Source organism: Fringilla coelebs, assembly GCF_963513975.1.
Source record: "Fringilla coelebs genome assembly, chromosome: 2".
NCBI lineage: Eukaryota > Metazoa > Chordata > Aves > Passeriformes > Fringillidae > Fringilla > Fringilla coelebs.
In genome coordinates this window covers 57,860,625-57,873,012 of record NC_140029.1, presented here as the reverse complement: position 1 = coordinate 57,873,012, position 12,388 = coordinate 57,860,625, and the positions used below count along the sequence as shown (strand labels likewise).

Sequence of the window (12,388 nt, the reverse complement as noted above, 5' to 3'; positions counted from 1 at the left end):
CTCAAAATATATATTTACTGCTAGTGATGAAGGTGAACTGGTGGGTTTCTTAATTTTTTCACCCCAAAAGGACGGGTGGGAGGCTGGTAGTAAAGGAGGAGAAAGGAAGCTATAAATCCAAACACTAGTTTTTGCGGGCGGGGGCGGAGTGGTTTGGGTTTTGGGCTTTTTTTTTTTTTTTTAATGTGTTTTGTTTTCCCCTCTTGCCCTGCAATCCTCATTCCCTCTCCCTCTGATTCGGGAAGGAAACTGTGACCCAGGGTGTACGAGACAGAGAGGGGGGAAATACCGACGGCAGCGAGATGCAGCTCTCCGCCGCAAGCAATGCAAGATTAGATCTCTAAATGCAGCAAAACACTCCCTGAAAACCAACAACCCCGCGGTGCAATCAGACATTTCACTGCCGCTCACTGCACACGAAGAGGGCTTCAACAACAAGCTGAGACTTTTTTTTCCCTTCAGTCTCTCTCCTACCCCTCCACTCCATCAATCGCATCTCGAGCGATGAGTAGCAAATAAGCTTTTTTACCTCTGCTACAGACCTGTGACCATCCCCTTCTTCTATGTATATATAAATACACATATTTAAAAAATATTTCTGATCGTTTTTAGAACAACAACCACTGCCGCCGTTTTTTTATTGTTGTTATTATTTTTATTATTCTTTGTACATCTGCGGGGATTCAAGGATCGGGAACACAGCGCCTGCCCGGAGGAGAAGATCTTTTGTAAATTTTCTGATTTTTGAAACCCTCCCACTGCCGAAGTTGAACAGACGAAGTAACTGCGAGGGGACTGTAAGCACGGCAAGCTCTTGCTGAAACGCTGCCGAAGCTTCTCCCTCCCCTCCCCCCGACCCCCCTCCGATTGCTCCCTCCCTCTGAGCTACATGGTCTATTTGCTGCCTCTCATCCTGTGTCTCTGCAGATGTTTTAGAGCAACAGGTTCAGGAACTTGAAATATAGGGGTGGGGAAAGAGAAGGAAAAAAAAAAATCAAAACCAAAAAGGAAGGAAAGAAAGAGCCGTCAGAGGAGGAAGAACAACCCCACCGCAGGAGGCAAAGAAGACGGGGACAACCCTGGTCGTCGCTGCTGCTCCTGCCGCCCCCACCCCTGCACGGGGATGTACCTTTCCATTTGTTGCTTCTTCTTCTGCTGGGCTCCCGCCCTGTCGCTGAAGAACCTGAATTACTCGGTGCCGGAGGAGCAGGGAGCGGGCACGGTCATCGGGAACATCGGGCGCGATGCGCGGCTGGCGGCAGGCGCGGCGGGAGGCGGGATGCTGCCCGCGGAGCGTGGCGTTCCCGGTGGCGGCCCCGGGGGCGGCCGCGGCTCCAAGTCCACCTTCCGGGTGCTGGAGAATTCAGCCCCGCACCTCCTGGACGTGGACGGGGAGAGCGGGCTGCTCTACACCAAGCAGCGCATTGACCGTGAGGCGCTGTGCCGGCGCAGCGCCAAGTGCCAGCTGTCCCTCGAGGTGTTCGCCAATGACCAGGAGATCTGCATGATCAAAGTGGAGATTCAGGACCTGAACGACAACGCACCATCATTCCCCTCTGACCAAGTGGACATGGACATCTCCGAAAATGCTGCACCAGGCACCCGCTTCCCCCTCACCAGCGCCCATGACCCAGATGCTGGAGACAATGGTCTGCGCACCTACCTGCTCACTCGTGATGACTACGGCCTCTTCTCCCTCGATGTGAAGTCCCGTGGTGATGGCACAAAGTTTCCGGAGCTGGTCATCCAGAAGCCATTAGACCGTGAGGAGCAGAGTCACCACACCCTGGTGCTGACAGCATTGGACGGTGGTGACCCGCCACGCTCAGGCACGGTGCAGATCAACGTGCGCCTCATTGACTCCAATGACAACAGCCCCATCTTTGAGGCAGCCTCCTACGTGGTAGAGCTGCCAGAGAACGCGCCGCTAGGCACGGCAGTCATCGACCTCAATGCCACTGATGCCGATGAGGGCACCAATGGAGAGGTGCTCTACTCCTTCAGCGGCTATGCACCTGAGCGCGTCCGTGACCTGTTTAGCATTGACCCACAGAGCGGCCTCATCCGTGTCAAGGGCAACCTGGACTATGAGGAGAGTGGCCTCATTGAGATTGATGTCCAAGCTCGGGACCTGGGGCCAAATCCCATCCCCGCTCACTGCAAGGTCACTGTCCGCCTCATCGACCGCAACGACAATGCTCCCACCATTGGCTTTGTGTCTGTTCGCCAGGGAGCTCTGAGTGAGGCGGCCCCACCAGGCACTGTCATTGCCCTGGTACGGGTCACTGACCGTGACTCAGGCAAGAATGGGCAGCTCCAGTGTCGGGTGCTGGGCGGTGGCGGTGGGCCTGGTGCCGTTCCTTTCACCCTGGAGGAGAACTATGATAACTTCTACACTGTGGTCACCGACCGACCCCTGGACCGTGAGGCACAGGACGAGTACAATGTGACCATCGTGGCACGTGATGGGGGCAATCCCCCACTTAACTCCACCAAGTCATTTTCTGTCCGAATCCTTGACGAGAATGACAACCCACCCCGCTTCAGCAAGAATCTTTATGTGTTGCAGGTGCCTGAGAACAACATCCCTGGAGAGTACCTGGGCTCAGTCTTGGCCCAGGATCCTGACTTGGGCCAAAATGGGACAGTGTCTTACTCCATTCTGCCTGGGCATGTGGGAGATGTCTCCATCTACACCTATGTCTCTGTCAACCCCACAAATGGTGCTATTTACGCTCTGAGGAGCTTCAATTATGAGCAGACAAAGCACTTTGAGTTCCGCGTGCTGGCCAAAGACTCGGGTTCACCCCACCGTGAAAGCAATGCCACAGTGCGCGTCACCGTGCTTGATGTCAACGATAACGCGCCCCTCATCGTCCTGCCTGCCCTCATCAACGACACTGCTGAGCTGCAGGTGCCACGCAATGCTGGGGTGGGCTACCCCGTGGGCACCGTCCGTGCCCTGGACAGTGACTTTGGGGAGAGTGGGCGCCTCACGTATGAGATTGTGGAAGGCAACGAGGAGCACCTCTTTGAGATGGACCCCACCAGTGGTGAGATACGCACCTTGCACCCCTACTGGGAGGAGCTCAGCCCTGTGGCTGAACTGGTGGTAAAAGTCAGTGACCATGGTAAGCCAAGCCTCTCTGCTGTGGCCAAGCTCATAGTCAGGGCCTTGGCAGGACCTCTGCCCGAGGCTGGTGAGCCGCAGGTGAATGGTGAGCAGCATCGGCGGCCGCACTGGGACTTGTCACTGCCGCTGATTGTGACACTGAGCACTGTCTCCATCATCTTGCTGGCTGCCATGATCACTATTGCTGTGAAGTGCAAGCGAGAGAACAAGGAGATCCGCACCTATAATTGTCGCATTGCCGAGTATAGCCACCCCCAGCTGGGAGGAGGGGGAGGCAGTGGCGGGGGAGGAGGAGGCAGTGGCAGTGGAGGGGGCAAGGGCAAGAAGAAGAAGATCAGCAAGAATGACATTATGCTGGTGCCCAGTGAGGGCGAGGACAGCCGGGGTCCCCTCAATGTCATGAACGTTGTGAGCAGCCCATCCCTGGCCACCTCACCCATGTACTTTGACTACCAGACCCGCCTGCCCCTCAGCTCTCCCAGGTCTGAGGTGATGTACCTGAAGCCCGCCTCCAACAACCTGACTGTACCCCAGGGACATGTGGGCTGCCACACCAGCTTCACAGGGCAAGGGACTAACGCCAGCGAGGCTCCCCCGAGCCGGATGTCCATAATTCAGGTAGGAGACTTTTAGAATACCCTGGACCTCACTTTAGACACTGGTTTAACTTTCCATTTTGTCTACAGTGCAATCTGCTGTAAAGCACCACTGTAGGAACCAACACAAGTCACTAAAGAGAGGTGGACTTAATGGAAGTGGAACCAGACAACATCTGGTGGGTCTGGTTCTGCTGTCTCATTGATGTTTCCCATGTGATTCAAAAGAAAATGCCCACTGAAACACAGAGTTACAGCAGTGCCAAAGGGGTGCATGTGAGAGTGTGGGCAGGCATTTAGCTCATTTGAGGCACACTGAGGTATTTTCCCAGGAGACCGTCAGATAGAGGTGGGCACTTCCACAGGTTTCACTTCTCTTTGGTTTGGGGTGTAGAAGAGGGAGGGCATTTCTAAAGTGGTCCTACCACCTGCAGTAACTAACAGGACAGGGAAGAAATTGCACACTGAGGACATCTATTGCAACAGTGCATTATAGCCCTCCAATCTTGTATATAAATATGAGCTAATTTTTTTTTAAATTTCCTTCTTCAGAATATATATCCATAAATATATTTTTTGTCAGTATCATTGGGGCCCCATTGCCTCCTCCTCTCCCTATAAACAATTCATTTTTCAGTGCTGAAAATTCTGCTTAGTTAAATAGACAGAAAATATATGTGGTGACTCCCTCCTTCCTCCAAATGTTAACAAAACTCACATCCTGTCATAAACCAACAAAACAACTAGTCAGATTTCCAGTAGCCTGAGTCAACATTGATGATTGCTTTATAGTGAAAGACTTACACACTCTGTCTTCTACCAAAGCTCATTTAGAAATTGTAGCTGGGCTGCATTCTGCTGCCAGTTAAATCCACACTGTCCTCTACTGACTTTTGTGAATGTGAGAAATGGCATAATTTGGACCATTGGATATAGGATACTAATCAAAGAATGACTTAATTTTTAGCAGGTAGTTTAAAGCTGAAACTCAGAAGATTTATTTCAGAGCAGTGAACTTGCAGAGTGAAGGTGAGGGCAGAAATTGGCTCCAGTTGATTTAATTTAAAGTATTACTTCATGATTAATGCAGCTTAATGTTCAAACACTACAGGTATGTTCCAAAGTGATTTTTAACGTTCGGATTGAAAGCAGGCTCTGGATAATGACTATTAAATATATTTGAAATGTCATATCTGTTTTATCCTGTGGTTCTCCTGATATGCTGTTCTGAGTCATAGGGGAATGAGCTGAGTGTATCAGAAGTGACACAGACTCATTTTGTGTATGCAGCTAGTGGGAAAGAAGTTGCACTGTAGTCACTTGATGTACCTAAAGAAGATTCATAATACCTTGGAGTTACCATGCCCTGTGATCTGTGAACACCAAATGTTCCACTTGCCGGCTGTATCTGATATTTTAAACTGAATAGAAATGGCCAGTGGTAATTGACAGATTAAAGAACCAAAATTCAAGTAATCGATGACCTGGAAATGGAACATTTATAACTGGGGAAAAAAAAAAAAGAACTGAAATAAACCCCTGCCTGTACAAGGTCACTGTAAACTAATCCTCAAGCGACTATTGACTTGTGTCACAGAAACAATTTCATTTAATGCCTATCATGAATTTGTGTTGCTATCAATTAGGTGAGTGGAGCAATACTTAAAATCTGAAATTGATTTTAACAAAAAGTGACACTTTAGGAAAGAGTTTAGGTTAGGGCACAACCAGAGATAATTTGATTTATTACTCATGCTTTAAAAAACAAATAACTTTCCATGACACTTGTTTAAGTAATGTCAACTTTTTTTTTACTGTAAAATGGAGTTGTCAGAAAGTTAAAAAAGAAACACTCCACATTTTTTCCTACTGACAAGTGTAATAGTTACTAAAAGACAGAAAATTTTACTTTCCTACAACCATGTAATGTCTATATAAAGCAATTAATTAATGTATTGATGCTACTGAATAGTAAAGTTTCACTTGTAGTGTAAAATCCCTATGGAAAATATGATTCCTTCTTTTTTACAGTGTTCACTGTATAAGATCAATCATGACTTTTTTTCCCTGAAACCTATATAAAGCTAAAAGAGGAATTTCCTCCCTTAAAAAGTGTGTTGTGGTTTCTATAAGAGTTTTTATTATGATAACTATGGAAAATGTTAACTGAAACTCCTCATAACATATACTCTATCTAATGCTGGTCTTGTTTTCCTTCATTATCTACACAGAGTGTTTTGGAGGTTTTTATGGTCAGTAGATGTAGAAAACATTCAGTTTTACCTAGTGTACAACCTGTTCAAACATACTCACTGATACTATATTTTGTAGTTGTATTGGCAAAACAGACACAGTAAAAAACAGTGTAGTTGATTTCTATTTAGAAAAGGCTCAGATTTAAAGTAGCTAGAGGGGAAAATTGATCCTCTTCACTGTACTTTTGCATTACTAAAATACATTTTGTATTCTCCATCTCCACATCCCTGGAGTAAATTTTATATAAAATTTGCATTTAGAATGTAGGCACTACTTTATGTCTGGTCCTGTACTTCTGCCTCATGTAAAAATTAAACTGCAGACTTAAGGAGAAATAGTAAAGGATCAGCCCTCTCTCTGGATCTAGTGTGTCTTGAATCACTCTAACTTGTGTCTCCATGTGTAACTTACACAGTTAGGAGTCAAAGGTGTGGGCAGTGGAGAAAAAAAAATTCCAGCTGCTTTATCATCTCTTTTACTTAATCAATCCAGTTAAGCAGTTTTCTTCAGTACCTCAGTAAAGGGAAGGTAAAAAATTGTGTGAGGGTTCTCTAACAAATGTTCTGATTAGTTTTTACAGATATATTTTTGAAACATGGTAGTCCCATACTATGTATTCATACAATGGAACTGCATTTCTTCATTCTCATTTTCTCAGCAAATGTTTAATGGCACAATTCTCTTTAAAACTTTATATGTACATATATATATGTATATATGTATATATATGTACATACTATATGGAGATTGAGATACATGCTAAATATTATATTATTACTTAGTACATCCAATTGATTCTATAAATATTTAATAGCAAATAAATAATTTCTTTCTCAGTAAGATCCAAATTTTCTCACTCTTATTAGGAGTGCATTTTTTTTTCCTTTCACTTGCTAGTAAGACCTAGTGAAGCCAGTGGGGCTTATGGTTCCCTTATTTCTCATGAATAGTATTTTACTATACAGATAGCCCAATTTATATCAACAAATACCTGTGGAGTAAAGTGTTACTTAGTGACTGGGGGTTTCAGATTGACCCAAAAGGATCAGCAGTTGAATGAAATACTTCCTGATATGGGTAAGAGTGGTATAATCTTGCCTCTAAGTGACTTCTGTTGCACACTAATCACACAATTTGACAGCTTGTGTGTTTGCTCATTACTTTGCAGCATCCACCTATGTACCACAGTTGCCTGTGTTACTTATATATGAATCAATGAACTTCTTCAGTTCCATAAAAATGGAATAATTTAAACATGCATATATACATATATGTATAAAATTTTGGATGCACAGATGAAGATGCTGCATACATTCAGGTTTTATTGGTGCAAGAGACTTGCAAGTTCTTAGGCCCTCTGAAAACTGATCATTTGTGTTTTGATGTGCACCTGAGATTGGTGTGCATTAAGAACAGTGTTTGGTAACATACTGGGAAGTTACACATTTACACTTCACCAGCCCATTTTATATTGTTCTAATCTTCACCAATCATTTTCTAAAGATAGTTTAGAAACAGTATTTTCAAGCAAAAGTCTGTTACAAATATTCAAATATGGGGCAGTGCAGTACAATTCTCATTGCCAGGGTCAAAATTCCGTGTGATTTTTGAATCACTTAAGAGCCAAACTATTAATTTTTATTGGGAAGAAGGAAAGCAGGAGAAAATGGAAACTCAACATGACTGAAAGAAGATTTCTGTTCACTCTAGACCTTAAAGAAAATTTGTCCCATCTCATTCTGGTGACCTACTCACCTGACTAAAAAAAACAGAATTATGCTTTGATTTTTAAGTGCAGATATCAGGAAAAAAAAAAAAGTATAAACATAGATACAAGTTTATCTCTCCTACCAAAATTTTAGATTAGTTAGTTTGCCTTTCCCTGTGTGAACAAATCACAACTTCTTGCAGCTTTTCAATAGGTAAGAGTAGATGGATAAAGGAAAACAAATAGTTTCTTTACACAAGTAGGTTCCAGAAATAAGTTCCTCAACGTGAAATATCAGTTGTGTAGAAAACTATCTGCATTATGCAAGAGTGGTGTTGATCATCCTAGAAATTATTTACTGCTGTACTTGTGGTGTAATTGGGGAATTTTGTAAATGTATCAGGAATAAGGTGGGTGTGAATAAAAAGAGGTGGTCACAGCTTTTGTTAAACAACAGCTAAAAATGAATCTGCAGAAAGAAGCTTTCAAGCTGGGGATCGCTCTATCTGCTGTACCAGGCACTCCCACAGCATTTCAAGATAAAGTACAGATCATTCTTAATACTTCAGGCACCTGATGTTTATGATGTGTCAATAGATTAGTGTCAAGTCCCAGTGCAGCTTCATCACCAAGTGTCTGGTAATACCCAGCAAGATAGAGTCTTCAAGGGAAACAAAAAACCCATGAGCCATATTAGTGCTGCTCTGTCTTTAAATATGCTATTTCATACTTTGAGAAACTTCTGCTCAGAAATTTCAAGATTACAAAAGGAAATCTGCAGCTGCTGCATATAAGGAGAAGCAGCTTTCATCAGAGAAGTTGCACTCATCCTCAGTGATTTAAATTTCTATCCGAAAACAGAGGTATATATTTTTTTAATATCTCTGACTTCAACTGAGGAGTACTATTCTCTGTTCTCACTAGAACTAGTACAAGATAACATTTTTTATCAAGAGGATACTAGAGCACTGAGCATTTGCAAGTTTGCAGGTTTGTTCTCTATATATTCCAGAGATTCCCAGCTGCATATTCTAGGGCTGTATCTAAAGACATGAAGTTGTGACATGCAACTCTTGTAATACCTGCCTAGGTATCATTATTGTGGCTTTAACAGCATTTTGCAAGGCTAGATGTTTTGCAAAATAATTCCTCAGAATGCTTGCATTTTGTTAATACAGTCTGCAGTTTTGTGTACAGTCTAGTTTTGTACATTTTACATTTGTGAACAATGTTTTACATTGTTCTGCAGCTTTAGTTTCATTCACTGGATGAAGTCCATCCTAGAGTTGACTATGTAAAAATTTCAGGACAAAAGCTTTCCTATGTATCCATGAAGCTTTAATTAATATTTTTTGTCAAGATGCCCTGCATAGTATAGTGGCACAAAACGTATACATTTTAGGACCAGATCTGGCAACGCACCACTCACTGTGGCATGTGCACTGGCTGCTGTAATAGACAGAGGAAGCAGAATTGAACTCATTTTTTGTGTTACATCTGTTCTGGCCTTGATCAGAGTTCCTTGCTGGTGATATTTATAGCACTATTATTTTAAAAGGATCATTCTTGATATACAGATGTATTTGAAATCTAAAGAACTTTCCAAGATGAAGAGCTGTAATAAGGAACAATTTAAAAATTAGAGAAAAAACAATTTAAGAGTCTAAAGTGGAATATACATATTATAAAAAAGAAAACAGTCTTTCCAGAACAGAAATTCTTGTTAGCAAAAAAAATAAGAATAATAAGAATAATAATATCTCTGTAGAATTTTCTGGTTTATAAAAGACATGAAGCAAGTTATGTAAGATTAAGTGTCACAGCTCTCAACTGCTCTTAAAGTTGTCTGAGATTTCTACATCTTTGTGTTCACTGTCACTACCTCAACTTAGCTGGAAAGATCCCTACAGATTTGTGATTAGCAGTGCAATTTCAATGGCTGATCAATCCTTTGAAGAGTTATCTTTAACAACATATTTCCTCAAGTTTCTATTATCATTCCCCTTGTTGATGAAAAGGCATAATTTTGATTTCATAAATTATTTTGGTGGTTCAAGAGTGAATCATGACTGAGACCTCTATGGAATGCAGATAAAAATAGTATGATTGGGCCCTTCATTTTGAGGTTTGAGGGTTTTGTGGTTATTTTTTCTTACACCATCTTTACAAACAATTAATGAGACTGGAATTTAGATGGTTTTGTAACTATGATGTGAAGTGTAATGCAGCATCATAGAATGGTTTAGGTTGGGCAGTACTTCTAGGATTCCAATGGTTAACCCAGAATAATCACATGTACAGTGGAAAAGAAATCAAATACTCCATTGAATGTATTGCAGAACATACGTTACCACATGTTTTCATATATTTCTGAAACTGTGAATAATACAGCATTATTATTAAAACTCACTAAATATTTTTACATGGAAAATTAGCAATAGGTATGTGTGAAATATTCACAAATATTACTTGGCATTAAGAAAGCATAGATACAGTCTGGTTTCTCTGATAAGACAGAAGTGTCACTAAAAAGTTCCTCCCCAGTCACAACATCTGGATGTGAACAGCTGTGATTTTATTTAAAAAAAAAAAAAAAGTATTTTTTTGGTCTTTTTTCCCCAGGATTTTTTTTCTTTCTCTTCACTACCTTCCTCCCCTGGAAGTATGAACATATCAGCTAATAGTTACATATATGTTTCTAAGTATCATGCCTAATCTCTTCTTTCTTTTGTTGTTTTTATAAAAGTTTAATGTGTCATGTTAAATTAGTTCTAGGTTTTGCCAGACAAGGCACTCATTCTACATACAAAAAGTGGATGTATGTGGGTTATTTTTTTGGACTTGTTTTTTTCTGAAGAAAACATATTGCATGGCAGAATTCTTCAGATACTTCAAGCCTGAGGAGCACCTGCATGTATGAAGAAAAGATACTTTTGACACTAGTATTAATGTTTTCAAATAGGTAAAAAAATTCAGTGATGAGAACTTAAAGGATATGTTGACCAGAGCAGAAACACAGCTCTGTTTTTATCTTTAAAATGTAGAAGCAATCCTCAGATGCCAAAAGGTCAGTGTAGAACAGTTGGGACAAATTTTTGCAGCAGACAGCCTGAAAGCTTTATGCTTTCAATTGTTTGGCTACTTCAGCTGTAAGAGAAGTGGCAAAATTAATGCCAAAGTGTTCAAAAATACAGGAAACAAGTAAAACTCTCAGGGGACTGCAGGCTCTTGCCTTAGTAGAAAAAAGCGAAAAAAGAAAAGAAATAGAAAAAAAGTACTAGAAAGAGAGTGGCAAAATTACTGGGGGAAAAAGTTCCTTAAGTGTTTTATTTGTTAAGTTTTTAATGGAGAATCAAGGATATTAACAAGACACTGCTTTTGTTGATGAGATGAAACAGTAATGTGCAGCTGCCATAATTCTTAGCCAGGGTGCATTCTAAGTCCTACTAATCTATTTGTCATAGTGCAACCTCTGTTTTTCAGTCTGCTGTTGACTTTTTTTTTTTTTTTAACAGAGGAAGATTCTGGATTCATTACTGTAAATCCTATGAGAAAGAAAAAAATGTAAATTATTAAGCAGTTTTGATAAAATACTCAGTATTAAGTACTACATTCAAGAAGAAGCAAATTCTTATGAATGTCCCTGTTAATTAGGATATTAGACAGAGCTTTAAATAACCTTCTTGAGCAGTCATATATTTTCTAGCTAAATCCCAGAGGCTACTGATACATTTCCTTCTTAATAAGGTTACACAAGAACCATCTCCTTCTCCTACTGGCTTGCTTCCATTAGGTAGTGGTATTACCTGCAGGGAAAGGTACCAGATCAATTCATTCACTTGCTTGACATGAAATCTCTTTTTCTTGTCCTTAAAACTGGGGAGTCCCTCTACATACAAAGACAAAACTGCATAGCTTCAGCCAGTTATTAGTGCCATTTGTACAGAGGAACAGTGTAAAGATCAATTTGAATCTGACTTTGGTTCAGGGGGGGTGTATCCCCTTTTCCATTCCTCAAGACAATCAGTACCATATGGGTCTGTTTTCAGTAGAATAAGGTATAAGCAATCTGGGCATGTTAAGTCCTTCAAATGAAGATATTTGATTTTATCCATGGATCTTTCTACTGGCTTTGTGTCATATGTATCAGATCAGAGTTTCTCACATTCATAAAATACTTTAACCCGTAACAGAAAAGTTCCTAATCTCATCCTGTTCCCTGCTGGGTGGCTTTGTGTTGCAATCCCTGTGGCCTGCCAAAGGAGAGCTCCAAAGGGGAAAGGAACAGTCTTGTCATGGGATGCAAATGCATCATTTCAGCTGTGTGGGTGAGAGCTCCCATGGATGCATCATAGGTTCTTGCAGTGATAGTCATTGAGAGCTATTTTCAGAGAGTGGTGCAGACCATCCACTGGTCTGTGTATGATGTGTGTGAATTGCCCGTACTCGTTCTAGTGACACTCTGATTACTCCTATTTCCAGGCCTTTCTCTGGAACACTTCCAGGCACTTTTATTATATTGAAATGGCTCTTACAGTTCATTGAGCATCCAGCATAATACTGTTGAATATGATTGGTGCATGTGCAAATATTTATTAAAACAAAAAAAAATCAGCCAGTTAAACTGCATAATTATGGGAAAATGAATCATAACAATAAAAGACCATTTAAGTTAACAAGCTTTGTGATCAAAGA

At 41.5% G+C, this 12,388-nt stretch overlaps 1 protein-coding gene across 1 annotated transcript in view; it reads left to right on the top strand.

The window, feature by feature from the left end:
* Nucleotides 1-1,123: 1,123 nt before the first annotated feature.
* PCDH17 (protocadherin 17) overlaps nucleotides 1,124-12,388 on the top strand; it is a gene marked incomplete at both ends in the record, with an annotated part of 83,516 nt that continues 72,251 nt past the window's right edge. The window contains one exon of the mRNA XM_084201398.1: nucleotides 1,124-3,751. Within this exon, the coding sequence (XP_084057524.1) occupies nucleotides 1,124-3,751 (2,628 nt within the window). The remainder of the gene's footprint in view (nucleotides 3,752-12,388) is intronic.